A 27,490-nucleotide genomic window follows, 5' to 3' on the forward strand; every position below is an offset into this window, starting at 1 on the left:
CTGTTAGACAGTGTCAAACTCAAGGGTAGCCTGGGCTGTAGTGACCATGAAATGGTCAAGTTCGAGATCCTCAAGGCAGCAAGGAAGGTGGGCAGTAGGCTGACCACCCTTGAATTTGGGAGAGTTGACTTTGGCCTCTTGAAGAATCTGCTTGGTATGGTGCCATGGGATGAAGCGCTGGAAGGAAGAGAGGCCCAATAAAGTCGGTTAATATTCAAGGACCACCTCCTCCAAGCTCAGGAGCGATGCATCCCTACAAAGAGGAAGGCAGGCAGAAAAGCCAGGAGACCTGCATGGATGAATAAGGAGCTCCTGGACATGACCAAAAGGAAAAAGGAGGCCTATAGGGAGTGGAAACAGGGGTGGGTAGCCTTGGAGGAATACAGAGGAATTGTCTGAGCAGCCAGGGATCGGGTTAGACAAGCTGAAGCCCAGATAGAACTAAATCTGGCCAAGGACATCAAGACAAACAAAAAAATACTTCTTTAAGTATGTCAGCGAGAAAATAAAGATTAGCGAAGATGTGGGCCCTCTCTGGAAGGAAACGCAAGAACTGGTTACATGGGACAGAGACAGAGCTGAGGTGCTCAATGACTTTTTTGCCTCAGTCTTCACTGGCAAGGACTGCAGCCACACTGCCCATGATGTAGAATGCAAAGGCAAGGATTGGGAAAATGGAGAACCGCCCACTGTAGGTGAAGATCAAGTGTGAGACCACCTGTGGAACCTGAAGGTGCACAAGTCCATGGGACCTGATGAGATACATCCACGGGTCCTGAGGGAACTGGCAGATGAAGTCACTAAGCCACTAGCCATCATATTTGAGAAGTCGCGGTGCTCTGGTGAGGTTCCTGCCGACTGGAAAAGGGGAAACATAACCCCTATTTTCAAAAAGGGAAATAAGGAAGACCCAGGGAACTACAGGCCAGTCAGTCTCACCTCTGTGCCTGGCAAGATCATGGAGCAGATCCTCCTGGAAACTCTGCTAAGGCACATAGAAAACAAGGAGGCGATTGGTGACAGCCAGCATGGCTTCACCAAGGGCAAGTCATGCCTGACAAATTTGGTGGCCTTCTACGAAGGGGTTACAGTGGCAGTGGGTAAAGGAAGATCAACTGATGTCATCTACCTGGACTTGTGCAAAGCGTTTCACACCGTCCCACACGATATCCTGGTTTCTAAATTGGAGACACGTGGATTTGACAAACGGACCACTTGGTGGATAAAGAACTGGCTGGACGGTCACACTCAAAGGGTTGTGGTCAACGGCTTGATGTCCAAGTGGAGAGCAGTGACGAGTGGTGTTCCTCAGGGGTTGGTACTGGGACCTGTACTGTTCATCATATTTGTTGGCAACATGGACAGTGGGGTCAAGTGCACCCTGAGCAAGTTTGCCGATGATACCAAGCTGTTTGACGAGGTAGACACGCTGGAGGGGAGGGATGCCATCCAGAGGGACCTGGACAGGCTGGAGAGGTGGGTCCAAGCCAACCTCATGAAGTTCAACAAGGCCAAGTGCGAGGTCCTACATCTGGGTCAGGGCAATCCCAAGCACAAATACAGGCTCGGCGGGGAATGGCTGGAGAGCAGCTCTGAGGAGAAGCACCTGGGTGTGCTGATTGACGAGAAGCTCAACATGAGCCAGCAATGTGCGATTGCAGCCCAGAAGGCCAACCGTATCCTGGGCTGCATCAGAAGTGTGGCCAGCAGGTAAGGGGAGGTGAATCTGCCCCTTTACTCAGCTCTCGTGAGACCCCACCTGGAGTACTGCATCCAGCTCTGGAGTCCCCAATGTAAGAAGGACATGAACCTGCTGGAGTGTGTCCAGAGGAGAGTCGTGAGCATGATCCGAGGGCTGGAGCACCTCTCCTATGAGGAGAGGCTGAAAGAGTTGGGGCTGTTCAGCCTGGAGAAGAAAAGGCTCTGAGGAGATCTTATTGCGGCCTTCCAGTACCTAAAGGTGGGGGGGCTACAGGAGAGCTGGGGAAGGACTTTTTACTAGGGCATGTGGTGATAGGATGAGGAGGAATGGCTTTAAACTGGAAGAGGGCAGGTTTAGATTAAACATTAGGAAGAAGTTTTTAAGGGTGGTGAGGCACTGGAACAGCTTGCCCAGAGAGGTTGTTACGGCTCCATCCCTGGAGGTGTTCAAGGGCCAGGCTGGACGTGGCCGTGGGCAACCTGGTGTAGTGGGAGGTGTCCCTGTCTATGGCAGGGGGGTTGGAACTCGATGATCTTCAAGGTCCTTTCTAACCTAAACCATTCTATGATTCTATGACATTCCTCCAAAAATGTGTTGAATGTAAAGCCATGGCTGTGGATGGCATCCCGTCCTATCTGTCTGCCTGTTCTAGGATTAATTACTAGAGTTAGCCTGAGTCAACCAGTTTGGAAGCATTGTTACTTCTGCAGAGGACTTGCAGCGCAAAGTACTTGTGAAACAGCTGTACTAATTCCAGTATTAACTACTTCTTCAGCATGTAGCTCCTGTTCTTATTTGACGTGTAGTTCGTGGAATAGGAGCAGTGCCTGTGGTTCTCAGTGTTGGCAAATGCTGAGCCTTGCAAAACACTGCATTGTAGGGAAAGTAATCTTTCCAGCGGAGGAGCTAAAACGAAAAATATGAAAGGTCACTTTTTTGTAAGCTTGTTCAAGGAAATGAGTGCAGGAGCTTTGAAGCTTTGAGGTGATGACTGTAGCTTTCTGTAAGTAGAGAGCACAGTCCCACTGTCCAGTACACCAGATTTTTTTTTGACTAAGAAATTAGTGGCTAGCTTTGTAGCATGCTGCAAAGACTTTGCTCTGAAAGTATATATCAGAATCTTTGATTGCTGTACGTCTTAAAATCAAAATGAGATGTTTTTCAACAACAGGCTTAGGTGTGCTCTGTAAGGGAATATAGAGGAGGATGTCTAATCCAGTTTTCTTCTAGTACATGTAGCTCATCTAATTTAAAACTATGTGGACTGTTTAACAGAACAGCTCTTTTCTGGCTCCATTGTAACGGTTCTCAAAATGCCTATTATCACAGTAAAATATCTAAAAATAACACCACACCAACATCGTAAAATCACACGAAGGGTAATTCTTCTAACAAAATCTAATTGTAGCACAGATTCCCGATTTGTTTTGTCTTTGTAATGTAGTAGCCTCATTCCAGAATTATGCAAGTTAATTTCCCCCTGCTTCTAATCAAACTCCCATTTTAAATGATTTTTTAGGTTTGTAATTTACATATCTGAGTTAGACTAGACATTCTTCCCAAGGTAGAGACTACAGATTTGAAATTTTAATTAAGCTTCTGTTAACGCAAGCTTGAGGGTGGAGGTTGAAAATAAGAGATTTAGTGAAGCACATTGACCTTAATCTGGGCTCTGTAATAAATGTAGACTAAATTCTGCCTCTATCAATATTTGTCTTTTGAAATTGGAAATAGGGAAGGGAGAAGGGTAGAATGATTTCTGATGTCTTCTCATACACTTCAATTTCTATAAATCTAAAGTTGGGTTAGAAAAAGAAGAAAAATATAAAATCAAAATGCTGTTTGATAGCTACAGATTTGTGACTAACCTCAATTCTCAAATTTACTGCACTTTTCAGATCCTCAAAAGAAAGATCTTCCAGAGATAAAGAACGTTCAAGAGATCGTGATAGAACATCACGTGATAAAGATAGAAGCTCAAGAGAGAGGTCACCGCGAGATTTCAAAGACAAGAAACGCTCTTATGAAAGTGCTAATGGCCGATCGGAAGACCCGAGGAGCTCAGAAGAGCGTGAAGCAGGGGAGATATAACTGGCTGTATATTCACCTGATCTCTAGCTTCCTACGGAGTTGCGTACTATGGTTTAGTTTACAGTTGTTCAAAGGGACACCAGTGAGCAGTTCCAGACACTGATCCAACTAGGGTAGATGTACAGTATATAAAAGTGGTTATAACCAAGTCAGAATTAAACCCCATCAATTAATGATGCCTAAAGCTGGGTCCTGGACTTCCACCAAGTTGTAAAACTTTTCTGAAAGATTTCTCTTTATTCAGGACAACAGTTTTATGTACCAAGATGCAGATCTCAATGTTTTTAATCTCCTTTCCAATACAAGTTAGTGAACAAATTATATTGTACTACTTGCCTTGGGTGCTTTTGAACCTTTATAAATTCTCCAATTCTGCTCCGGTCAAAACAGCAGCATTGAAAGGTTGTATTTCAGGGGGTCTTTGCTTTTTTTTTTTTTTTTGTAAGAGGGTGGGTGAATGGATATTAACTTTTACTCTAAGTTTATGTTCCCGGTGACTTTTTTGTTTGGGAACCTAGGAGTTGATTACAGTGGGAGCATTTAGACAGGAATGTGTGCTGGAGAAAGCGGAAATGTCTTTTTACAGTGCCTATTTAGACTTGGAAATTGAACAGCTGTTGCATTACATCTTTTTTATTTCTACTTAAATTTTGAAATCAAAGCCAGTCCCATATCTGTACCATTTGATTGGTATGTGTTAAATATATTTGTTTTTTCCATAAGGACTCTTTCTGCTTTTTCTTGTGGGGTGTAAATGGCACATCCTTAATTGTATTAAAAACAAACAAAAAACCAGCAACAACAAAAAAAACCTAAGAACAAAAAAAATAAAAAAAGTAAAAAAGGAAACCACATTGTCCAATAACTTCACAAAGATATACTGATCTCTTAAGGTGGTTACTTAGCAGTTCAGTTATTTAAAAACTAACACTTGGTTATTAAAGTCTTTAACATGCAGATCTGCTCCAGGAGCAGCAGTTACTCTGATAACAATCCTGACCATCCTGAGATCTTCAGAGGCAAAACCACGTGGAATCATAATGATCATGACACAACCACAAACTCCTCAATGACTTCCGTTTCAAAACACAGAATTTCATTGGGGTGAAAGCTGCCTTTACCTAAAGGGGGTGCTGTCAGTTCTGTCTGATTGAAAGTGCTTTGAGGCAATATAAATTATTCAGATATGCCCTATTCCCACACAGAATACTTTAGAGATTGGTAAATTCTCCTGCTTGAGATAAGCATCACTGTTAAGTAACTCAGTGGGGCTAAGAGCGGTGTTTGTCCATGATTTATTGGCGTTTTCAGCAGGTTCTGCAGACTCTGCTCTGTATCTCCCTAGTCCAAGTGCCTCTGCACGCCTGCTAATCAGGGGTGTATAATGTCATTATAAATGCACTCTGCATTTTTCCTCCGTGTCTTTTCTGTAGCCTCTTCAGTATGGTCAGAACACACGGGTGATAATTCTAACACAGTAGATAATTCAGCAGCGTTTTGGCTGGCAGTGAAAGCTGGAACAGGAGCTTTACATCTCAGCGAGGAGTTGTATCCAGCGTGGCACATACCCTCCACTTTGAATTCATGTCGTTTTAAGCTCCTGAAGGAATACAGTAAAAATGATGGCGAACTATTTAACACTTTTTATTTACCCATTTGAAATCTGAACGTGAGTTTCCTTCCTGGGAGTGCTTTATGATTTCCTGCGTAGCCCAGCTCTGTGATGAATGCAGGTTACTGCTGTTTGTCCCTCTGGTATGAGCACACACTGTGTAAGGGCTTGCTAACATCTATTGTCACACCTTTGTTAATGGAATTCTGGTGGTGTGACAAAAGGTGAACAGTCATTTCTAGATGCATCCTTGCATAGCAGAATTGCCAGTGAGTGCACTGCTAACTCCCTTGGAATTCTTTTCTGGAATAAAAATGTTCCAGAAATACCAAAGACCTGTCTCTCCCTGCAGCCAGCAACTACAGATTTTGTGTTTTAAAAGGGTGGTGGGATGGGAATTTGCATACTGTGACAAAACACTGCTTACGCTCCTTACTAGCAAAATCTGGATAATATGCCATTGATTTTACAAATGGCTTTTAAATTTAATTATGAAAGCATGGTTGGATTTGAGCCTTTCCGTGTAGGTTTTCATGGGGTGATGAGCTTCATAGTATCCAAGCACCATGCCAATGTTAAACAGAAAGAAGGTAAGTCTTACCTCTGGTATCCTGATAAGATAATCTGAATTACATGTGGAAATACATGTCTCGTGTTTGAAATGAGGACTGGAGTGCAGTTAGAAATGAATTAAGGTGATTGATGAAATGTGCTTCTGATGCAAGATACCTGGAGGTGACAGTAAGGGAGACTGCTCTATTAGTTGTGCCTAAGTAAGGATCTTCCACCCTTCCATCCAACCAAGTTACCTTAATTTCCAGGAGGGTAAAACTCATCACCTGTGTATTTCCTGCTGGACACCTGAAGAGTGGTATTGACTGACATTAGTTTGCATGGTCAAAATGGTTATGAAAGGGATCTGGGGGAAATAAATCTTTCCATCTCTGCATCGCATAAGGGAAAGAGCTCTGGCACTAATCAAATAGTTTGGGCTTCATTACTTGTGGTCTTTAATTGCCCATTCTTCAGTAAACGGTTCAGCAATTGTTAAATCTGACTTCTGGTTTAGAACCAGATCAGAAATACACTGGTGAAATCATTCAGAAGATAAGCCACTCAGCCCACTAACCCAGGTCAAGTAACATCCTACAGACATGGATGCGCTACCTTCACATCACACTATCGCCTGTCCGCAGTGTACTTAAAACTTCCCACACGGAGCCTGTTTGGAGCCCGTTAGCCCAGCTTTCTTCCCTTCAATTGCTTGTTCAGCTGTTGATTCTTACGAGATGGAATCGGAGGTGAGGTGCTATAGACCCACAGGAAATCCGGGGTGGGGGAAGATGCTGCTGTGGGGTAATGTGTCACTGGTGTAGTCATCTGTACTGCTACTGGTTCTTTGCTAAGAGATCTCACGGGTCTGAAGGTCCTTGAGAGGGCCTGAGCGCTGAGAGTGCTCGAGGCCATTCCTGTTCCAGGGAAGTATCTTCCCTCTCCTGCAAGGAGGCTTACTGCTGCCTGGGAAGGGGATGGAGGTCCTGAGGGAACCGAAGGATGCTGTAGCTGAGCATCTCCTCTTTGAAATTTTGCTGATGCAGTTGCAGGTCCATAGCAGCTTTCATCGGGCTGCAGGTGTACAAATTAAGCAAAAATAGTTGATTATTGCATTTATTTAAAGTGTTTGAAATGCAGTGAGCCTGCCAGCATTATTCCTGTGTCTCAGAAAGCTCTCACTCCGGGGAGTGTGAAACAGAAGAATGTTAAGATGGAACAGCTAGAGGATGGCATGTGACCAGAAAAGGGGTCCTCTCCTGAACACACCTGAGTTGCTTATCCTGCTGGAGCAGTAGGAACCGTACAGTAAAATGGTGACATTTCCAAGCAGAGAGGTGCTTGGCCTGGTGCAGCTATATTGCGTTACCCACCGTCAGACTTGCCAAGGAAGCTGGCAGAGGCGGCTGTTCCTACCCGTCCTCTTGCCTTCCATCAGGTAGCAAGTCTGGGTTTTGCCCTCCTATTGCTACAGCATGAACCCAAGCCCTGGAGCCCTTCTGTCTGTCCAATCTATCTTGCACCGGTTCGTGCCTTTGAGGCACTTTCCATCCTGCTCCAGCGGCATCGGGAGAAAGTAGGTGGACCAACCCCCTAATCCAATACAAATGGATGATTGTGCAAACCTGAAATAGCCTTGGGGTAGGCATTGTTTATTTAGCTGAGAGGAAAACGATAGCAACTTGTCATAAGACACCTGGGGCCAATGCAAGACAGCAGAAGGCGTGAGTGGGTACCTCCAAACAAATGGGTTTGGGTACAGCAACTTCAGCACCATAGAAGCTTCTTGTTTCGATACTGAAGATGACTGAGTGGGATGTGCGTGTGGTCTCCTCCGTGACTGTTAGGGATCTAAGCAGATTGCAGTTGCAGCCAACGTGAAAAAAAGTATAAATGCAGAATGAGTTATGCGCCAGAGGTGATGGCACTGTGCGATGTGTTGTGTAAGGGTCTGCAGCACCTCATAACCCACCCTGGTTTGCTGTTCTCCATCCCACATTTCACATCCCACCTTGCTCAGTATAGTTGTCCTTTGTTCAGCAAACAGTAGAGGTTAATTTCCCCTGATGCGGTGGCTTATAAAAATGTGTTAATGCGATCTTCGTTCAGTCCTGTATGGTTCTTGCTCTTTGGGTTTTTTTGCTTCAATGGCTTTTTTTCTACTTGCTTCTTAATAAATTCTTGCACCGTTACTGCTCGTGCAATTCTCCAATTCTTCTTTTCAATAAGACCTGGAGCTCTGGCTTTCGCTGCAACCTGCGAAACTGGAAAGCGGCGGGCTGCTGGGCAGGGGTTTCCAGCAGCTGGAAATACAGGGGAAGAGGGGACGAAATGTTTGCTTCTATCCCAGTCTCTCCTCTATCTCTGCTTTCTTTTCTGCAGGCACATAATGGACAGTCAAGTGGCAATTAGAAAATTCCCTCATGACTTGTCTCTCCTGGCTCTGGCTTTTCCCCTCCTGTTGCTGGGGTAACCACAGTCCCAAATCGCTTCCCAAGGCTCTCGGTGGTGCTGCGCAGAGCACCACAGGCAAGCAGCATCCTAGGGAATGCACCGTCGGGGAGTCGGGATTAGCTAGCAACAAAGCAGGGCTGGCCACAGGCAAGGTCAAAAAGGGCTGGAGGGACAGCCGGAACTGCCATGGCTGTACAGCCCTTTGCCAGGCTGAAATGGTGTGGCGAATGCTGACTGTAGGAAGGTGTTGATGGTGATACTCAGTTAAAAGCACAAAGGTTAGAAATTGTTCTTGGTACTAGCTCGGAGGGGCACCAGCCCTCAGGCACCACCAGCATCAAAGGCCTGCTCCAGCCTCTGCGTATCCATCACTACAGGGTGACAACAGGGTTGGGGACTTTGCATCAAAACACTGTAACTTTAGTAAAGTGTTCCCATCTTCCTAAGTTCAGACTGGTTTGCAACAGAGCAATGGGAGTGAAGAACTGCTGATTTCCAACAGGCGAGGGCAACGGCTGCCTTGATGGAGGGTGGGACCGTAATCCAGGGGTCAGCTCCAATGTTTCACAGCCATTGTCTTCCCGATCCTAAAATTCTGCCTCTGCTTGTAACCCTGTGCAAAGCTGTGCTGGTGGCCTGTGCTAATGGGAAGTTTCAGTGCGATGTTGGGATCAGCCCACTCTGCCTGATGGCAGCGGGCAGCGGCTGCTGGGTGTCCTTGGTGGACAGCCTGGGGAGGCTGGATGGAGGTCAGCAGCACCGGCACCACCAGCAGCGTGTCCCTGATTCGTCTCTTCCCATGCGGTTGGTTGTGCAGGGGATAAAGCGAAGCATCACGTTGCTGCCTGAGAAAGAGACGCCACAGCAGTGCTTCCTCCTGGGGAAAAGCTTCCAGGGATGTCAGAAGCAGAAGCCTGGGCTCTGCAGGGCAACCACGCAAAATATTCTTGCAGTACAAGGCTGCTGTTTCTACTGTCCACTGAGTAAGGAAACGATTCAGTCGAGGATGCTGCTGGCTCACACCAGGGAAGAAAAATCACGCCTGTGTGTCTTAGGCTTGTTTGATACTGACCGTGTGCAACCTGACCGGTATAACCGTGCCCTGGACTGGCTCAAACCCACTCCGCTGCGTAAGCCAGAAGCGCTCTGGTGGAGCATGTAAGGTTAACTGCGCCCCAGTGATATTATAACTACAAGTATTCACTAGCTCAGTTTTAGCTTTAGCAAAGGTAGAGAAAAAAGGCATCTTCTGTAACATCGCCTTTCCCTACAGCAGGATGTTGTAATGAAAGAAAAAAGAGAGGTTTTACAATGTTGAAAGCTGAGAAGGTTAGAATACGTCTGTGGGCTTTTTTTGGTCTGGTTTGCAGTGTGAGTCACATCTGTGGTTTTATGAGATGCCCGAGTGCCAGACCTGATGGACGGGCATTTGAATTTGGTGGCTGTTCAGTTCTTCCAGGGACCACCGGCTCCTAGTGCTGGATTCAGGCATTACAATTCACTTGTCTTATCTCAGTATGGTCTTCTGTAGGCAGCAATCAGTTCTCATCACACATTGTGGTGTTTCGAGCTTTGCAGTACCTTCTGTTGAACCAGGAAGGTGACTTGAAAGTCTGACAGGGCTGCCCTACTCCTCTCTGGCTCTGACAGAAGCGACCGTCCTGGCACCTAGCACCGGGTAGAAATGTTGCTGCTCTGTCTGGGCTGTATCCTCACCACCTTCTGCCCATCACCAGGTGTTTTAAACAGCGAATAGAAGCAGCCCCTATGCTTTCAGTGTAAAGCAGCACCTCTGAGGGCGATAGTTGTACCTATGCCCACAGCTCTACAGCAAAGGAGCTCCAGTGGCCCTTCACTCAAATCACCGATAACACAAACAGCCTTCCAGCAGGAAAAGTGGGCGCAAGGGAGGGTTTTCCTCTGGACCCTGCTAGAAGGGTTTCCTAGAAGCTTCCCCAAATCCACCGCAAGGTCTCTACTCCCCTCTCTGGGCAGCTCCAGGATATCTTGAGATGAATTTTTCCCCCTCGCTCCCCTCACTGAGCCTCTCTACTTGCCCCCGTGGCTCTTTAGGCTTGGCTCAGGCTCTTTAGCAGGAAAATCGTTAAGCTTAAATGCCCCAACAGCCAGGTGAACTACTTCTGTAAACCACTCCCTGCCGTTTCAAATTGCCTTGGTATGTTCATAGCCCTTGTCTCAGGGTGATTTGGTGGTGCTGTCGCACACCGCTGGACTCTTGGATTTTATCCCAGCATTGATTTGTACTTGTACAGGGGTGCCTTGCAAACGCACCTTCCTCTGGGTAAGTTTCTGCTTTGTCACCACAGCGACTCAAGTTTGTCAAGTTAAATTTCTCTCATCTCTTTGTCTGTGGTCCTTTATGTATTTTCTACTCCTTGTTCTTTCCCAAAGCTGCCCCCATTGGAAGGTCTGAGTCCACTCAGCGAAGTCAATGAACTGAATTTAAGTACACGTGTTTACAGTGTTTAGGTAATATTTTGACTCAGGAAAGTGTTCGCTTGTCTCTATAAGGTCAAGTTTTGCTTGTGGGGATGCTTTTTTTTTTTTAATCCAGCGACATGATTGGCAAAGCACTTGGATTTTATTAGCTGTGGGGATAAACTTCCTCCATGAGCTCCCTCTCACTCCTCTTCCCCTTTCTCAGTATTTTCCGTGTGTTCACACTGTTCTGGTTTAGGTCTGACACAAAGATGACTCCACAGCACTTAACAGATTAAGCCTGTCACAAGCACTTGTGCTATACTACTTGTGCTATGTCACAGATTTGTCATCTCACCCAGACCTTCCTGGTGTCCCACAGGCTGGATGAAAACCATGAAGCTTGGTGTGAGTACCACTCACTGGTGCTGCTCCACAGGAAATCTCTTCCTGATGCCTTTAGGTATGATGTTTCCCTTAAGTTTCTCTTCCCAGGATCAAAGTTGTCCCTAAGAACGCAGACACTGTGTACAGCACCACATATTTACTGGTTCAATAAGTAAAGAGTGTGTTTGGTTTGCCTCCCAAATACGTGAATGTGGCTGTTTTGCAGAGGCACAGTGAGGTCCAAGGAAAGCCAGACAGGATTGTGCAGTGAGGCTGCTGGAAAACTGAGAATTCAGCTCAGGTATCCTCAATCTCAAGATGCCGTCTGATGTCTGCTCTGTTGGGAAAGCTTCCTGCTGACCTTTGAAATCTCAGATAAACAACAAAAAAAAAAGGGCCGTGTACTCCTAAACCACTCACATCGTACAAATCTTTAAAATTTAAGGTGTGTCCCCTTTGTAAATGGATTTTTTTTTTTAATTCCATCTTTACTTAAGCCTGAGTTTGACTTGTTTTACAGAATTTTCTTTTGCTACTCCTCTTTCTCTGTCACAGGGAACACCAGAGCCTTAAACCATCGTCCAGTGTTGTCAGGCACCTCCCAGCCCAGGGTGTCTGTGGCAATAACGAGCATGTCTTAAGCTTTTCAGAGTGTTAATTTTGCTTCTACTGCCTCAAAGGGATGTGAGACTCTAAATATTTTTTTACAAGTCTTGTTCTTTTCTTACAATACTTAATGATGCTGTGCAGCACGCTTCCCTGTCTCCCCAAGTGGGATACAATACCAAATCAAATAAAGCAGCCTGCCCCATTCTCCATCTCCAGCAAGAGTTCCTCTTCTGGACTTCAAGATTTCAGCATCCTCTGCCAAACAAATGGGATGGGTGAGGAAACTACACCTTGCACAAAGGAGAATTTTGCATTTTTAGCTGTTTACAAAATTTTTGTTTCACGGTCAAGTGAAAAGCTTCCGTGAAAAGCTTCCCTTCCCACCACCCAAGGAGCCCAATTACTGCAAGTGTGATGGGTGCCTTGAGCTTGAGCTGGTTTCGGAAAAGCCCCCAGTACCACCTGTAACCGTGCACCGTAACCAGCTCCTGCACATCACGCGTGCCTTTTCTGTGCTACAAATGAGAGGACGCACCTGCTTTCTCGGTGTTTATTGCATTACACTGAAGCAAAACGGCATATAGTTATTTGCAGTTATTAGCTGATGATTTTACCACATCTAAGGAATACAAGGAAAAGCAATTAAATAGTTCAGGACTCGGTTACCACTGAAGGGGGTAGAAATCCCACTCAGCGGAGCAGCAACCTCCCGCAGCTGGATGCATTTTGAGCAGCACAGGAGCTAGTGAGCCCTCTCCTGGGTACGTGGCCAGAGCAATTTGCTGGGAGTAGCACTGTGAAATCCACACGCTGGAGATGTTCGTCCCTGCCCAGAGAGACCCAGAGGTGATCACATTCAGCGTTGCCATCCCTTGCGCTGAAAGTTGCTCCAAGAAACCTCTCCGCAGGTTGGGGAACTCCACAGGTTCATGCAGGATGGGACGTTCCCCATGTCTTTCTCAGACGTCAGTCTTTCCCACACACCACTTCCCCCACTGTTTTAGTTCAAACACGAAACAATACCTGTACCTCTTAAATAATGACCTCTACAAAGTCCCTGGAGATGCTTCAAAATGGTGTCCTGCTCGTCATTCATGAGGATGGAGAAGTGGTAGCTGAGATAAAGAGCTGCTGGTGCCTCTCTGGGCTGGTGCTGCTGGAAGGAACAAGTCTTTCTCTCAGGAATAGCAAGCTTAAAGTCATCATCTTAAAATGTAGTCTTCAGGGATGGTGGCCAGAGGAACCCACCTGAAGCACTGAAGCTGCAAAGCACATCAGGATTTGTTGGTTGGCTTTGATGTATCTGCAGGTTTTATTTAACTGTAGAAACTCAGTTTGCTAAGGAAATTATTGACATTCATATCTACATTATATAAGCATTTTTCTTGTTGTTTTTGTTTTTGTTTTTTTAACTTTTTCATTCTTCCAACTGTGGCTGGAGGCCCAAAAGCAGCAAATCAGTGCTGGCGAGATATTTGAAGTGCCTGGAGGTTGCACATCCTCACCAACCCGCCTCTTTGTAGACATTGTTCAGGTGAGTGCAGATTTCATTGGTCACCTTCTCAAAGGAAGCTTTGCAGTCTCCACCAAATTTCTCCTCCATCAGTTGCAAGATAATGTCACAGATAACCTAAACAAGAAGAAGGGAAGAAACAACCAGTGTGAACTTTCCTCCACGTTGGAGCCATAAGGACAAAATATGTATTTCAGTTGGGATTCTTGGAGGGCAGAAAGGGGCTACGAGAACAATTCAGCAGCATATAGCATGCAGAGCTTTTAATAGGTCATGGATAATTAGGTGCAATATAGAATTCACCAAAAAATGCAGTCACTGCTGCTTTTTTTTCTTTTAACTATCTTGTATCTAGTTAATATTGACTGCACCTGACACTTCAAGATGGCTGTACAGGACCAGTACACTTGGTCCATTTACTGCAATCCTTCTTCTGGCAGTAGACTGTCCCAAATGCTTAGACACCATGAGGAGCCCTGTCTTGGACTTCTATGGAATACATGGCTTGGGAAGTAAGTTTCTTTCTAATCTTTCCTGCTCATTAGCTATCTAGCACTCTGCAGCAACGACGGTTTATTTGTCTTTACAGTTACTAGCTAGGTGGTATACTTCGTATTGTCAGCTCCTTTTCGGTGAAGCATTTATTATTTTTTTGTGCATCTTTGCCACGAAAAAGACTTTTCATGATCTCTCCAGGCAGAAACCCTCACTTATTCTCCCACTTATTGAAAACTGGGCCCACTGCTTTGGAAACCACCTTCCTGGTGCCTGAGTGACCTTTGCCAGAAGGTGCCTCTTTTCGCATTTTGTGCTGCATAAGGAAGATAAAATAGTTATAAATGCACTCTGCTAGTGACCTTAGGTGGACTTGGGCAAGACATTTGATCCTATATTTATTATCTGTGTTTGTTTAGTGATGGCAATGCTGCTGCTATTGTTGCTCAGTAACAGCTGGTTTAGTAGTCCTAGAAAAGCTCAGTTCCTGTTCCTAGACAAAAATAGACATCAAAGACTGAAGTCCAGTGTTAAGCTGCGTTTCTATGTCTTGTCATTAAATGACAAGTGTGGGAATCCTGTTGCACTGAGAAAACCCACTACAACATGTGGGCAGCTCTGCAGCTCCCACCTGAGCAGACCTGCCTGCATCTTATTGCTGCATGGCCTTCTTCCCAACAGACACCAGACCTCTCATTCCTGCTGTCTTCCACTATCAGCTGTCCCACCTTCCACCATCTCCTGTCTCTGAAGCATATATATATATATGTATGTTTATATATACAAAGCCTGTTTTCCTCAGTTCTACCCCTCAAAGGGGAAGATATCCTCCCATCACAATTTCAGCTGCTGGGAAGAGGGCTGCTGGCTCACCCTAAAGTTTTTGGGGTCGATCTTCAGCTGGGTGGCATGTTTCTTGCCGAGTGGGTTCACTATCCCAAGAAAAGCCTCGGAGTTGTCCAGGTGTTGCACCATGTCGTTGATGGCGCTGAAAACCTTCTTGCCGTGGCCCCTGACCTGATCCGACTGTTTCATCTCTTCAGCAGAGTCCATGCCTTTGAAGTGTGTGAAGTAGGACTTGGTGTCTGGGTGCTCGGTAAACATCCTGTTGAGAAATGAGAAACGTCCTAATCTGTGGAACAAGGTATTGGTGAAGATATGGTTTCACATTCCAGGGATTGTCTTATGCATTTATCGCCCTTTTTCCTTCTCTTTATTAGAACAGACTCCTCTTTCTCCAGCGTCTCTTGGTTCTTCTTTGCCCTTCCTATCTGTGCACAGCCCCTGTGCCCAGGGCAGCCTGTCCCCTCCCTTGCCTCTCCCCAGGGCACTTTTCTTTGGTCACTCTGCCTTAAAACCTACCTAACCTGAATTTGTTCCGCTGCTTCTAAAGTAAACCTTTCCTCAGTGTTGTCTGTGTTAGGTGGAGCTAAAATCCACAGAGAAGTGGGAGCGCATTCACATGGGGTGAGCGCGAGAGCGCTATATTCCCAAAGATGTTCTGGACAGCAGATATGTCCACCATGCTCTCGGTGGGTGTTTTCATGGAGAAACCCAACTATTTGTTTTGTTAATTAACTCCTTCCTAGAGTCCATCCCAAAGCTTTCTTACTGCCTGTGATGGACTGCTGTTTGAGTACTGGGTACAGCTCATTTCATTTATGCAAAAGTAACACAACTCAATGCCACTCGTAAAGGAATTGCCTTTTGTAATACATCAACTACAGTCATCTTAGTGAAACTCTTAAAAAAGCAGTTTACTCTGTTGGGTAAACCATTTATCCACCTGAAATGGCAATAACAAAATCCAGCTTGCATTTCACAGAGTCACAGAACGGTTGGGCTTGAAGGGACCTCTGGAGGTCATTTTGCCCAACCCCCCAGTCAAGCCAGTTGCCCAGGACCATGTCCAGATGGCTTTTGAATATCTCCATGGATGGAGACTCTACAACCTCTCTGGGCAACATGGGTCAGTGCTCAAATCACCCTCACAGTGAAAAAGTGTTTCCTGATGTTCAGAGGGAACCCCCTGCATTTCAGTTTGTGCCTATTGCCTCTGGTCCTGTCACTGGGCACCACTTAGAAGAACCCAACTCTGCCTTCTTTGTACCCTCCCTTCAGCTTTTTATATACATTGATAAGATCCCCATGATCCGTCTCTTCTCCAGGCTGAACAGTCCTGCCTCTCTCAGACTCTCCTCATAGGAAAGATGCTCCAGTCCCTTCATCATCTTCATGGCCCTCTCTCCAGTATGTCCATGTCTCTCTTGTACTGGGGAGCCCAGAACTTCTCTAAAGGCATGGATGGGATTGTAGGACACTAAGGCAAAACCTGCCTGAGTAAATTACCCTGGGGAGCCAAGCCACTGGAGACTACTAACATTTTATAGCTGCATTTCTGACCCTAACTGTCCTCAGGTTGTTTAGATTGCAGAAGGAAAGAGGGGTACATAACACTCTGAGGCTGATCCAGGCACATGATGTGATATACAAGAAAGCCAGAGGGAGAAGTAAAGGTATGATAAGTAGAAATAGTATTTGGACTGATCAGTGCATATGGAGGTGGTGTAAGTCCCAGCTGAGAGAGGGATATGTGAAAGGTGAATAGAAGAAACTTCTGTCTTATGGAAGAAGAGAAGACAACAGAATGAAAACTAAGAGAGGAAAGCCCACAGGAAGGGTACTATACAACGTAGCAGATGGGCTCTGGACTGTAAAGGCTGAAGGAGAATCAGAAGAGCAATACTGAGGACATGCAAGTTAAAAAAAAAACCAACATTAAAGCAATTTGCAGGTAGGAGGGAAATAGGGCTCATGTTTTGTTTCCATTCTCTTTCATACCACACTTTCTTTTCTTTACCTTAAATGGGTGGAGTGAAGAAATTGTTCTCATCTCTTCTTTCTTTCCCAACCGCTCCCCCTTTCCTGTCACCTTTATTTGTGCGGCTCTCTCCTCTTCCCCATTTCTTCCCTGAGGTGGGATAAACTACAGCAAACCAAAATGTTCCCAGCAAGGGCTGCGTGAAACACATCAAGAGGTACTCCTAGGTGGTAACTCCATCCTTCTTGCTGTTCTTCCTTCAGCCCTCTGGGGTAGCAGCGGGATGGGCTCTTTCCTTACCTGACCAGCACAGTTGTCCCATTGTCCTCAGCATCCACATAAATCTTCTCCCAGGCACCGCGGGCACTTTGCACCTCTGCTTCAGATAACGACATGGTGGAAGAGACAGCTGCAATAAAGGATGCAGTGGGAAGAAGGTCGGGGAGGTCCTGGCGGGGCAGTTCTGCTCCAGTTCTCTCCTTCAGGGTCTCTAAATACTGCCCCAGGGATTTAAGAGATCTTGAATGGACTCTTTGTCTCTGTTGCCCTTGGTCACATTTCTGCAGGGTTTAGGGCTGCCTAATCGCTTCTAATCAGGAAAGAAACCAACCACGTGAGGAGGGAAAACTAGCACTCTCGCTGTGGTGTCAGGTGCCAGAGCAAAGATCTCAATATCTGAGGAGAAAAGAGAAAAAAGGGGGTTTTCAGTGGGGAAGAAAAAGATCGGCTCTCCTCCCCTCTCTCCCCTGCCAAGGCCAGTGCTTGGCTTCTCTTTCCCAAGGGCAATCCTTGCCCAAGCACTCATTTTCCTGGTTTGTTCCCAAGAGTGCTGCTGTGCTGCGAGCACCATGGTGCCCTGCCATCCCCTCTTCCCAGCAGTTCTTGCTCCTTCAGTCCAAAGATCCCATTTCCACCTTTGGCAATTCTCTCCAGTCCAGCTTTCATGCGACGGTCACGGCTTTCCCCACAGCCCTCTGGTTTAGCAGGGGCTCACCCCACACTGCTCCTGGCCTTGGTACTGGGCAGGTGGGTGGCATCACCAGCCCTGAACGATGCCATTGTGGGGACAGTGATGGCAGTGTGGGCACAGCATCCCTGGCCACAGTGCCCTGGCAAGCCATGTCATTTCAACGCAGGAGATAAATGGCTGGAGGACACCCAGGCTGGAAGCACAGGCGATTTGCTACCCTAATCGTCCTGGCTTGCACCCAGGATCTCCATCCTATCCATAAGCCCTACTTGCCTGAGAGGGAGAAAGAGATAAGGGGCAGGAGAAGGGCTGGTGTGGAGCTGCAGACAGCACGTACGGGCCTGTTATTGTCACGGTCACTTGGAACCAGAGGCAAAAAAAAATATCTTGGATTATTCACATGGCGCCTGGGCTTAACCTCTGGCAGGAATGTTCTGGTTAAGTCCAGGGCACACACACGAAATAAGGGCTAAAGGGCTTGAGGAACTGCTGCTGCTGGACGCCGAGCACAAACAAAACCTTGTATTGTTTGGGATGGTTTAGAGGAGGAAAGGAACAGGCGCGAGGGAGAAATGTGAGGCACGGAGAGCAAAACCAGCCCGATACCCCGGAGCAGAAGGAAAGGGGTGTTTCAGCCTCACAGAGACTGACTGATCTTGGTGGGGTTGTGTCCCATTGCTGCTGAGGGATGCCTCAAATGACTTCACCGAAACTAACTCCCCCCTTCCCTCCCTCTCCCTTTCCGCCACAGCAAACAAAGAACAGTCTGATACCAAGCTGCACAGCCTTCTGTTTTCTCACCCCCAAATCCTCAGAAATATGTCCCAGATTTCAGGAGAGCCCCAGGGGGGGAACACATACAGGCCACGCTGCTGGGATGGCTGCCTCTTTGAAGGCAAACGCAAACCAGGGAAGCGCCGGTCAGCCGAGCCCAGCCACCAAAAACACCTGGGAAGACCTCAGTGGGGAAAGCACCGATTTTTTGGCCAAGAGCAGAACACACAGCAGGTGCTTGTCATGGGTGGCCTGGGAGGGAGCAAGGTCCTGAAGAAAGAGCAACACCAACTTTAGCCAGAGGGAAAGGGGCTCAGGCAAGTCGGGAGCTTGGAGGTAGGTCTGGTTTTCCTTTGCGATGTGAATGTGGACGATTACTCGCTTGCAACTTTTCCTCCTCTCTGTAGGTGTCACGTTCTCCTTGCAGATCCTGCTGCACCCTGACTTGCTGTGGACACGTGTGGGAGAAGCTGGAGTGTGGTGGTGTGCCAGGGTCTCTGGCCTGAGCTGTAGCAGCAATGCACGTTGCTCAAAGATGAGTCTTCCCTCTTAGCTTTCTTAGTCTTTTCCTCTTCAGCTCCCTTGTTTGCCTTTTGTTTCCCTCCCCTTTGTTTTTTGTTTGCAGCAGTTCTCAAGCAAACCTCAGCTTCCCCAGGGGACTTCTCCTCTGCTCTCCCCAACCTCATCCAGGACACTGGAGTACGAAGGTGCTCATTCACTTGATATATTGTCAGACATCCTGTTGTGGGCCAAAAAATACCCATTTTGAGTTGGGAAATTTCAATCAACTTAAATTTATTGCCAGGTAACAAACCAGCTGACCCTTAGACACCTGTCATTCCTCCCCATCCTGGTCCCCCAACCCTGTGCCGCAGTTTACACCCAGGCCTTTTGGTGAGACCATGGGTGGTGCAGGACCTGAGGGTTGGTGTGGGGGGGTCCTTTTGCTCTTGCGGCTCCTCTTGTACTACTCAACTGCTCCAGCATGGGCTCCTCCACCCATCGCTGTCCCTTTGGGTGCTATACCTGCCTTGTCCTTGTCTTGTCTTTTTCAGCATTCACTGCCCTTTCTTAAATGTGTTTCCACAGAAGCACCGTAAACTCATTTGTTTTTTCCAGTTTTGGAGTGCAATGGGTCAATTTTGTCTGTCACTGAGTGGCACAGGGCAGTTCCTGAACTCCTGGCCCACAGGCAAAAGAATGATGCCCTCAAGCATGTCACTATGCTCTCTTGACAGGCTTTTATTTTCTTTCCTTTCACTTTCTGGTGTTACTTCTACTGTTTTGCAAAATTATATTCTATTTTCCCCTGCACAGTTTGTGGAGTCTTCCCTGTAAGATGAACACAGTAATACCTTGTAAAGTTTTGATGTCTTAATAGGATTCTACGCATCTGTACTACACCTCAGGGATCTTTAGAGAGGGAAACAAAAAAGCTCCAGAAACCTATTTTTTTTTGGCTTCAAAATGGTATTGTTATGAAAAATTTGCAGTTTAATCATAACGTTGTCACATTTTTGCCGACACTCACCCCGCACGCCCCCGGGGAAGAGGATGCACACTTGGTTTATTTCTTTTTCCTCTCCCATGGTTTGTTTTGTTTAATATCCCAAAGGAAGCAAATGCTCTTAAGTGTAATTTCTGCTAAATGGGGAGAAATATTTTCTAACGGGGGTTCTGGGCAGCACTGCAGAGACAACCTCGGCCACGGACAGGGTGCTCCTCGGTGGGCAGGGTCGGGCCGGGGGGGCAGAGGGTGCTGGGAAATCCCCAGCAGGGAGCACAGCCACAGTATTTCGGGCTGTACGCGGCTGCCAAGCTTTTCCTGGCCCTGTCCCCAGCCAGGGAAGCAGAGGATGTGCCTCCCGCTGCAGCGCAGGGAAACAGCAGCCACCCTGCAAAGTGGTGTTGGTTTCCTTTCCTCTTCTGAGAAATCATGTGCTTTAGGCAGAAGGCAGCTGACAAGCGCCGGGGACAGAGACAGACGTCATCTTCTACCAGCCCAGCCATTTAGGATCTGGCAGCGATGGCTGCCTGCAGAGCTCGTTGATGTCCCCAGTCACAGGTACTTCAAAGCTGCCTGTGTTTTCTTCTCGAAAGTTTGCAATCTATCATTTACATTTCCTGTTTAACACAAATAAACCACCCTAGTTATTAACACAACAGGGGTTAATCCCCAGCTCAGCAGACAGGCCTGTTGTAGAGGATGGCTGGAAAGGGCTCAGCAGCTCTAACTCTTATTTTCTCAGCACCCTCCGTACTGTCAGACTGAGGTTAGGGTCCCATCCCCCTCTGTCCCCCCCCTCCCCCTAGCAGGTATTGACGGGTTTCTTGGATGCTTGGCTTGAGATGCTGTCACTCAGTGCTGCTTTTACAGAGATGACAAACACCTGCATCTGCTCCATGCTCAGTATCTGAGGTTATCAATATTAGCAGCTCATCAAAACAAGCAAAATTAGGAGCTGTAATCATGACTGTTGGTGTCAATGTCTGAATGCCAAAGCCCAGACAGCACATGGGTGGGAAAGACCTGGGGCAGACGCGTGGGGATTTCCCGGCAGCCACCAGACCGCACTTCTCTCTCCTGTTCAGAGGGTGGTGGTGGGCTCAGGTGGAGTGATGTTGCACTTTACACTGATGAAAGTACCCACTCCAAAGGGTAAGAAAAAAGCAGAGGCACTCAGTTTCTTGGGACTGAGCCACCTAGAATGGCCCTCACATAGTTTACAGAGAAGGACCATCTGACATGATAGAAAGTACACAGGTTTCTGTTGTGAATACTTTTATTGTATGCATAAGATTTTAAATGTGAAAACAAAAGCAATGTAGTCAAAATAGTTCAGCTTTTATACACTATAGGGCATAGTATATATACAGACTAATCCTCTAAATGCTGCTTTAATGATTGACAGCATTCAGCACATGGCTAGCAGTGATTTTAACACAGTCATTACTGCTAATGAAGATGCCAGTGCTGAGTTTTCATGCAGTATATCCAGCTAACCAGCTATTTTCATTGGGACAGGCTGGTGTTCGGCAGGGAAACTCTACACCCTTAGTGAAGGGGAAAAAAAAAATTAAAAATACAACACAGAAAACCCCCAACAAGTGATGAAAACGTATTCACCACATCCCACCACCAGACCGATGCCCAGCCAGTCTCCAAGCAATAGCTACTTTGGAGAGACACCCCCCAGTTTTATTGCTGAGCATAAAGTTACAGGGTATGGAACATCCCCCTAGACAGTTGGGATCAGCTGTGCTGGCTGTGCCTTCTCCCAGCCCCCTGCTGCCCCCGCCAGCCCCTTCACTGCAGGAGCAGAGTGAAAACAGAGACGGCCTCGCTGCTGTGCAGGCACTGCTCAGCAATTGCTAAAAACACGGGTGTGCTCTCAACACCATTGTGGTCATAAATCACACAGCAGCATAAGGGCGGCTATGAAGAAAGATAACTCCACCCCAGCCAGACCCAGCACACTGCAGGATCACATCCTTTTCTTGGACAAATTTGGGCTCACGCAGGCCACACCATGCTGAACCCGTGCACAGGTGCCATAGGCAGGAGGCAAAGAAATGAGCTTTTATGGACATAGAAAATATAAAGCCCAAGTCAGAGATGTAGAGAGTACCCACAGCTGAACAGAGGGGTTCAGGCAGCAGTGTAAGTACTATTCACATCTGTAATGTTAAAATCCAGCATTCATCTCTGCCCAGTTAATGAGCTCAAGCCACCCAATGGTTTAATGGAAACAGCAATGGATACAAGCCCCTAGACTACATTGAGTTACTGCTTCACAGAGTATCTTGACTGGGACAAGAGCTCTTTAATTACACACAATCTATATAAGTGATGTTCTGAAGAAAACTCAAATCCATTGCGTGTCACCCCTGGCAGAGTTAAACCTGGACTCCAGATAAAGAGACCTGACAGCAGAGGAAGAGAGGATGTAGCTGAAAGAAGACATCAGGCTAAAAGAAATAGTTATGGGCTGGTATATGTGGAAGTTAGACACCAGTCCAGAAACTTTGTATCAAACACAGGTAGAATACAGATCATTATATTGGTGGTATGGACTATTGTGTTCAGAGGTGCAACAGGGCTATGCTAGAAGAGCAAGAGATAAAGCAGCAGATAAACCTGTTGTCAGATAGAACAGAGAGGTGTTGAATTGAAAGGGTGGTTGGTGAGGAATGGAAGGAACCAGAGAATCAGACTAGAAAACTGTTTACCTGTGCGAGCAGAAGGCTGGATGATGGACTTTATGGTCCATTTGCCTTCTCTATTGTAGTAGTTATTGCCTCCCACTAAAGTCATGCTTTCCCTTGAGTTATTGCTCCTGCTCCTCGATGTACCAAGCATTTACACAGCTAAAAAATCTATTATAATTGCCCGACTTTGTTTGGAAGTAATGTCAGTACACGTGGCTTTAAATTCAGTGAGCCCAAATTTAATATCCAGCCTCAGTTGGCGTTTCTTCCCCAGGCTTGTGTCCGGCATTGGCACTGTACAGGAGCCAAGCAGCTCCATCCCTTCCTCATCTACGTACTGCGCATCCCGCTTTTCTGTACCATAGAAAGAAAAACGTGCATTTCTCTGATCTGGTTCTACTGGATAGAAATTATAGTGAGCAACTTCATTTATATTCACTGACTCCTCAATTCCCACCAATTTCTCAAAGAGATCTGTGCAATAAATATAGTCACCAGCTTTTGAGACCCTTCGTTTACTGAAGTCATGGATAGCGTCATTGAATTTATTATTTACTGCTACACCATACGTCCGAGCACTGACTCTTGAGGTAACAATATGTGGATTGACTCCAAATAAAACAGCCCCTTTTGCAATGGCTGCTTGGGCCTCCAATGGACAAAGGATATAATACTTCTTGCTAAAGGCCTGACTGATCGCATGTCTCAAGATGATGCTAGATGCAAAGCCTCCCACAAGCAAAATGTACTGGACTTTGGCGATCTCAGGCTTGTTAAGAATATCCGTCAAAGTACAAATGATATTTTTGATACTGTAGTCAAAAAAGCTCTTCATTTTCTCATATGTAATCATGATCATCCCATCACACCACACAGCTCCCTTTACATCTTTGAAGAAGTGGGAGATGTCCTTCTTGCACGCTGCCAATCTGGTCAAGTTGTAGTAGCAATGTATATAGACTGCCTCCCTGCCAGCCGAACATTTCTGTAGACTGAAGTTGTACATCATATGTTGTAATTCAGTAGGGTGGCTCTTTACATATTCATCCCATATGCCATCATCAAATATTTCCTTGAGGAAATCAGTGAAGTTTTCATCCACTCTGTTGCCTCCCCATCCACCTCCAGCTGCCTTGTGTAGCTCCTTCAGGTAATGGTTTTCTTGGATCTCATGTACCATGATGTCTATTGTGCCACCTACATACACACACACACAGAGTTAGCTGTTTTCTTTACAGTACATGAGGTTCCTCACTTTCCACTGAATATAATCTTACATTCTGAACTCCTGGTTCACAAATGTGCTTTTCTGCTGCTTCCTTTTCTCATTCTCACTCCTCCATTATTGCCTGCACACCTCTAAATTTCCCAAATTTATGCACTTCTGTTTACAAGCCTGGTCTCTCGAGACTCCTACAGTAATTGCTGATGAGAGCTGGATGCTCTGACTTGCCCCCTGCACAAGCCAAGTTCTTTTCTGATCACAAAAGGAGACTGGCCTCCTCACAGAAATAGTTGACTCCTGCCTTTTGATAGAGAAGCTCTGAGTCAAGATGAGCAGTGGTGGTGAGACTCTCAGAAACTTTTGGTCCTCTTGATGCCTTTTCAGTATTTGGTCACAATCACCAGACTGCTCCTGGCAGGAAATTCATGTTACACCAAAAAAAACTCTCACAGGAAACTAGAGAAATTACTAAGAAGTGCTCCATCAAATGTTCTTAATGATTTACTCTACATGGCCTGCTAGCTAGTCTCTTTGGTCAATTCATTGGGCACTACACTTGCTTCTACAGAGGAGGTTGTGCACTCAGGCCATACAACAGCATGTGGGTGCATGGCAGTGGCTGACACTGAGACACAGTGCAGACAGAGCTGTCTTTTCTTCACATTTTTCTGCCTGCCCATGTATGTCATTAAATGAGAAATGAAAATAAAAACCCCATGACAAGCACAGCAGTGGAGTCCAAGCTCTGCGTCCTTTGGGGTCCACTGTGTGAGACACTGCGAAACAGCCATGCTCTGTGCTCAGCAAAGACCATACCTGTTAAACAGGGAAAATTTTACCTCCGCAGTCAACAACAATATACTGGATCCCAGGGGAGTCTTCAAACTTCTTCTTGTCACTGCTCTCTGCCATAAACCCTTCCTGTGGAAGCTGTTTGCACCAGAGTGAAGCAGCCTCAGGCTCCAGGGCAATAATCAGCTTCTCAGAAATCATGTCAGAGATGAGCCCTGCCTAAAATCACGAGAGAAGCGTCAGTTCAAGGAAGGGTGGCTAGATCACTACTGTACGAATGCTACCTGCTAGGGAGGTTATTCTCACCCCAGGAGCCCACGCTGGGGTGGTGGTTCTTGCAGAGCTGATCTTCATGGGGCTCAGCAGTGGGGTGAAAGGACAGAGTGGTTGTTAGTGACCATTTGGGACATTCTCTCCCCCACCGCCCCCAACATGAGAGATTTCTCTCCCTGGTAGACTCAAGTTTGAAATACAGGCTGTTTAAATGTTGAGGAGTTCCTCTGCCTCGATAGGTAAAGAATCTCCAAAGATAATTTGAGGAAGTGGGATGACCCCTGTTTTTACCTCTTTTGCCGCCAGCCGCATGAACTGCCTGGCTGCAGTGCTCCATATGGCTGGGACAGTAATGACCCAGGTGATCTCCTTCTGGTCACAAATGGTTTGGAAAGAGGCCTCTTGGATGGTGTTCATGGCATGTTCCTTCATGTAGCGCAGGCTTTCAGAAAAGACCTTCAGGGCGGGAAGCATCCTTCCATTGCTGGCTTTCAGCTCCATGCCAGATGTGACTTTCTACCAAAAAAATGTCTCAGGGTCACACGTGGCAGTCTCAGCAAGAGACTTGTCCCTTTTGCTCTGAGCACTGCACAACATATGGCCCAGAAAGAGGTCCTGTCTCCAAACCTGAGTAAATTCCAAGCAATGGCTTCAGTATTGTGGTGAACTGCAGCCTAATTGACGCAAGTCAGCTACCAAGATGCTTACCCATGACATCTGTGATTCAACAGGCAAAATACCAACGTGGTTGATGTCAGCTGTTTCTCCCAGGCCAAATTTTGTAAATACCCTGTAGATGCTCCTGAACAGCCAGTGGGAGAGAATTGTACCTTCTAAGTGATACCACCATACGTTCCCCAGGTGTATCTATAGAGTCTTCAGACCTTTCTGGTTGCACCTATACTTCTGTGTATGACATTAACAAAATATATGCTGGACAAACATGTAGACACATAACCCTCCGGTCTGACACAGTTTCGCTATAATGTGTCCTCATGGCTTATGTATTGCCCTGAGTGTATCTGAAGCTTGAGGCAGGTGGCTGCTCTGACACTTTCTTAGCTTCTCTCAAGGACACCCAAACTGCCTCCACCAGTTCCTGATTGCCTACTCTGTCTAGAAAGAGTGGGAATTGTTGCTTGTATCCAAAGAAGTTTCAGGAGCCTGGCTTCACCTCACGTGCTTCCCTTTGTTTTGCTTCAGTAGCCACCAAAATGGTCCTAAATTAGAAGGATTATCAACTGGATAATCAGCTCCATTTGCTTGGGATCCTTTACAGCCAATGGAGAAAAACAGGCACGCCCAGGTGCTGCCCAGCTTAAATAACACACAACCAGGAAAGGTAAGGTGAATCCTATTCTGGAGGTGCAGCCACTTAAGAGAAAGGGAATCTATGTTCATTTTTACTTACAATCCCATTTTCTGTCACTGTTCCTGGCTTAGTTAGGAGAGAGGGTGATATAAGGCCCTGTGGGACCCCAGAGCACAGACAAGGAGGCCCTAGGGTAGCCTGCTGTTTGGCTGAACGAGCAAACTCAGTGAACAATTCTGAACTAGCACAGAGCCTTCAGGGAGAAATGATAGCCACTACGTGTTTGAAGCACAGCTAGCCACCCGTAAATTGGCTTCAGTACACCATTTCAGGGGAGGGAGAGACAAGCTAGAGGAAGGTATATAACATGGTGACCCCGAGGTTGCCCACTTCCTTTGAATTACAGAAAGCTTCACTTGTTCCCTGTCAAGGACTGAGGGCAGCTTTTCATTAAGAACAAGTATTTGGCTTCACTGAGGTGTGCAGTCAGGTTTTACTCTCTTTAGACAATGAATAGTATCATAAAGGAAGGGCCTGTGAAGCCTTTGGTTAATTAAGAAAATAAATTATTTCTTCTTCAGTTCATCAAAATGCCCTTTGATTTCCATTCATTCATCCTCATCAGCCAAATTTGCTCAGCCCTCATCACCAATTCCTCTAACCCACACCCCTCAAATAAATTAATAGTTCTGACTCCCGTCAGCAGTAACCGTTCCCGTCAGCAGTAACCGTTCCACCTACTGTGTTGTACAGCTGCATCTTGAAGTTCTGGAAGAAGTACCAGTTGTCAGCTTCGCTGGAGGGCAGACTCTTGTACTTCATCACAGCATCGTAGCCAAACTTCCTGAACTCCTGCTTCTGGTTGAACAAGATGCACGTGGGTGTCTTCGGGGTCTTGAGCCCGTGCTCTGTTCCCCAGTACACCTGGCGGATTTGGTCTGTACCCGACGCAAGGGAAAAACAGTACCCACTGTAGGACGTGCCAAAATCTATAGCAACGATGAAGACTGACTTGCTGGCCATGGCCAACCGCAGTTGCAGAGGTGCGCAGCCTGCAGAGCTACAGAGGAGTAACCAGATAGGACTGGGATGAAATCGAAACTGCTCTGGCTGATATTGCAGGGTGAAGCCACTCCTGCCCTGACGTCATTGTCTGGAGAGACTCTATATGCAGTGCAACGTGCAAAGAAATAGTGCCTTTTCCTGTAAAAAGGACTTGTTTCTGCTATTCATAGCAGAAAAGTCCCTTTGTGAAAGCAA

General features: G+C 46.4%; 3 protein-coding genes across 5 annotated transcripts in view; 1 reads left to right on the forward strand and 2 right to left on the reverse strand.

Annotated features, from left to right (window-relative positions):
• Positions 1-4,642, forward strand: part of LOC309672133 (putative RNA-binding protein Luc7-like 2) — a 42,864-nt gene extending 38,222 nt beyond the window's left edge. For all 3 annotated transcript variants that reach the window (XM_082483555.1, XM_082483553.1, XM_082483554.1), the window contains one exon: positions 3,601-4,642. In XM_082483555.1, the coding sequence (XP_082339681.1) occupies positions 3,601-3,793 (193 nt within the window). In that variant the 3' untranslated portion in view covers positions 3,794-4,642. The remainder of the gene's footprint in view (positions 1-3,600) is intronic.
• Positions 4,643-12,396: 7,754 nt separating this feature from the next.
• LOC309671827 (cytoglobin-1-like) lies at positions 12,397-17,070 on the reverse strand (the record flags this gene model as incomplete). Its single annotated transcript, XM_082483124.1, has 3 exons — positions 12,397-13,476; positions 14,728-14,959; positions 16,976-17,070. 3 exons carry the CDS (start codon positions 17,068-17,070, stop codon positions 13,348-13,350), a joined length of 456 nt encoding a protein of 151 aa, XP_082339250.1. The 3' UTR covers positions 12,397-13,347.
• Positions 17,071-21,190: 4,120 nt separating this feature from the next.
• Positions 21,191-27,283, reverse strand: LOC309680922 (heat shock 70 kDa protein 12B-like). Its single transcript, XM_082494681.1, has 4 exons — positions 26,972-27,283; positions 25,210-25,434; positions 24,693-24,864; positions 21,191-23,825 (listed from the first exon to the last, which is right to left on the reverse strand). Exons 1-4 carry the CDS (start codon positions 27,251-27,253, stop codon positions 22,780-22,782), a joined length of 1,725 nt encoding a protein of 574 aa, XP_082350807.1. The 5' UTR covers positions 27,254-27,283; the 3' UTR covers positions 21,191-22,779.
• Between the last annotated feature and the right edge of the window lie 207 nt (positions 27,284-27,490).

The sequence above is a fragment of the Vanellus vanellus genome (assembly GCF_965231255.1).
Source record: "Vanellus vanellus genome assembly, chromosome: 1".
Classification (NCBI taxonomy): Eukaryota; Metazoa; Chordata; class Aves; order Charadriiformes; family Charadriidae; genus Vanellus; species Vanellus vanellus.

Bases quoted from the DNA above. Each gene is read 5' to 3' on its own strand.
- LOC309680922 (XM_082494681.1), bottom strand. From the start codon at position 27,253: ATGGCCAGCAAGTCAGTCTTCATCGTTGCTATAGATTTTGGCACGTCC. The intron at 25,435-26,971 runs GTAGGTGGAACG...TTTTTTTGGTAG, and splicing joins AGATGCAGCTGTACAACACA to AAAGTCACATCTGGCATGGA. The intron at 24,865-25,209 runs GTAAAAACAGGG...TCGTGATTTTAG, and splicing joins TGCGGCTGGCGGCAAAAGAG to GCAGGGCTCATCTCTGACAT.